This window comes from Penaeus japonicus, unplaced genomic scaffold, assembly GCF_977035675.1.
Source record: "Penaeus japonicus unplaced genomic scaffold, GWHDUDI00000001_assembly GWHDUDI00000024, whole genome shotgun sequence".
Taxonomy (NCBI): domain Eukaryota; kingdom Metazoa; phylum Arthropoda; class Malacostraca; order Decapoda; family Penaeidae; genus Penaeus; species Penaeus japonicus.
The window spans coordinates 7,062,311-7,064,810 of record NW_028234426.1 but is presented as its reverse complement, the minus strand read 5'-3'; the positions used below and the strand labels follow the sequence as shown (position 1 = coordinate 7,064,810).

Sequence of the window (2,500 nt, the reverse complement as noted above, 5' to 3'; positions counted from 1 at the left end):
CTCTCTCTCTCTCTCTCTCTCTCTCTCTCTCTCTCTCTCTCTCTCTCTCTCTTTCTTTTTCTTTATTTCTTCTTTTCTTTCCTATTGTTTTCAGGTCACTGGCTTGAGTGTCTTTCTGTTTGTCTTTATATTTATCCACTTATTCTTATTTTTAACTCTTTCCCACTCAATGAAGGATTTGCACTGAAGCCCCCCCCCCCAATACTTCCCCACCTTCCCCCTCACCCCCCATTCTTGAGGAGTAATTTGTGTGGTGTGGAGGTTGGTGGGGTAGTTGCAGGTTAGGCAATTTTTTGATCTTGTCTTGGGAGCTCACCAGCATGTGGCAACTGCTGGGAAAGTAGACAGAATAAAACACATCTTTTTGAGTTCATTTTGTGCTTTGGGACAGCCTTCTTTTTATAGTATTTTTGTTTTTGTTTGAGGGGAGGGGCCCTGAATTTTATTATGTCATCAGAAATTTCATTATCTAAACATTGAATTACCTGTTATGATAGAAAAAGGCATATAGCAACACTGGAGGGAGGGAATCCACTGTAAAGGTGAGGTGGCAACTCCCCATGGCCCTGGTGGTGGACGGAAGACATGCTGTATGATCCAGGCTAAAATGTGTGCATCCAGTAGCTGTGTGGCAAGTGTGGGTGCTGCATACCCCACATGACTTGGTTGTTTTGGCTTGCAAGAGCCTCTGTCAAGTGTGGCACACTGTCTGGCACAGTCTACTCCCTAGTGTCTTGGTTAACGTGTCCCCAGCATTAGGCTCTTACACTTCATCATTTTTTATTTTGCGGAGAACTCACTGCCTCTCCTTCTTCATTGATCAAAGTTTCTTTGCGAGATTTTTACTCGTTTCATGAAGGAAATGCTCAGATTGTGTGCTCTGTTGACTTAGTGATTTTATTTTCTCATGATTGAGGTTGCTGTGTTAGAAGGTGATGTGCAATTTCTATCCATAGTTTGACTTACCAGCAGGTAACTAACAGAGATGCATTCACTTGTACCTTGAGCTTTCTCTCAAGATTTTTAAAATATTAACGTACAACAATTAACTAAAAGGTGGAACATAGCTTTCTGTGTAGTCAGTCAGTTAAGACTTCCCCCCAACCCCCCTAACCCCCTTCTGAGACAAGATGGTACTCAGTAAGGAAGAGAAAAGCCCGGAGGAGATGATGGAAGGAGGAGGTGAGGAAAATGAACCCATGATAGACAAGACACTAGAGGTTCAGGTAGTGCCTGCACAGACAGAGGAGCTGGAAGTAGTGGTGGAAAATCCGGATAGTGCAAACCCCATTATAAAGACCAAACTCAAAACCAAGGTAATGGATTTGATCCTTTGTTTTGTATTATGATTTCTATTTCTGTTTCTGTTTAAGTTTGTTTCTATTTCTGTTTCTGTTTCTGTTTCTGTTTCTATTATTATTATTTTTATTATCATTATCATTATTGTTATTGTGATCATCATTATTCTTACTACTGTCATTTTTATTGTTAAAAGCATTCTTAGGTTATTTAGAATATTTTGTGTCATGAGCAGCTGATAAGTGATTTTAACTGATAGGAAATATTCGGAAAATATTTTAGTCCTTCAGAGGTTTGATGGTTTTAGTTATTATTAGTATTTTTATTTTGTATATTGCAATGTCTAACATATGTTTCAGTTAGTTTGTTGTCTTAGCACTTTTGATTTGAACTTCAAATCAATTAATTTAATCATACAGATAGTGAGACTTTGTTATTATTTCATCATTTGGTTTGGCTGCTAAAAGCATCCCAAGTTATGTTTTAATCAGAGGAGTTTTGTAAACATGGTGCACCTATTGAATATCTTGTAACAGGGGCTTGAGCTTGCTTGTTTAAATTAAGGAGTGATGATATCTGGAAACAGGTATGTGCTGTACTAGTGAGAAAAGTTAGATGTGGAATTTAGGTTTGAAAAGTGAAAGTGAACTGATGAGAGAGAGAGAGAGATTTAGTGAAAGAAAAAGAAGGAAAATCCTTGTGTCTGTTTCACCACTTTTGTGCCACAAAGGAAAAAGAGAAGAGAGAGAGAGAGACAGAGAAGGAGTGGAGAAGAGAGAGAAATTTAGTTCACTGTTCTAGAATAGAAAATTGATAAGGCAATCTGGTAGTCTCATTAACATTAACCTCATATTAGTGCATGATTGAGTTATTGACAGACCACGTGGCAGGCAGGATTAGCAAGGTAGCTCCAAGGTTACTGACAGTGTCTTGCCTGGGGCAGTCTAGGGTGAACGTACTGCTGTCTCTCTCGTTGTTATCTTTCTTTGTATATTGTGTTGCCTCCTATGTGGGTCGGAGTAAGTATGGGAGTGTGAGCTTGATCCCTGGTAGTCTCTTGTCTCTCTTCATTAATTTTCTCTTTCACCGTATACTTTTGCTGGTCATAAATGTAATTCATGTCTTTCATTACATCTGGTGTGTGTGATTTTCAAAGTTGAAACCCATGAGGTGATAGTGATCAGAAGTAGTTAGGAAGAAA

At 38.8% G+C, this 2,500-nt stretch overlaps 1 protein-coding gene across 5 annotated transcripts in view; it reads left to right on the top strand.

The window, feature by feature from the left end:
- The window catches only part of LOC122263790 (solute carrier family 41 member 1), a 47,630-nt gene that overhangs the window by 25,414 nt on the left and 19,716 nt on the right, over positions 1-2,500 (top strand). For 2 of the 5 annotated variants that reach the window (XM_043032403.2, XM_043032404.2), the window contains exon 1: positions 610-1,316. The exons of the other annotated variants lie outside the window; for them this stretch is intronic. In XM_043032403.2, the coding sequence (XP_042888337.1) occupies positions 1,131-1,316 (186 nt within the window). In that variant the 5' untranslated portion in view covers positions 610-1,130. Of the gene's footprint in view, positions 1-609; positions 1,317-2,500 lie in introns of those variants that run through there. 5 annotated transcript variants of the gene reach the window in all.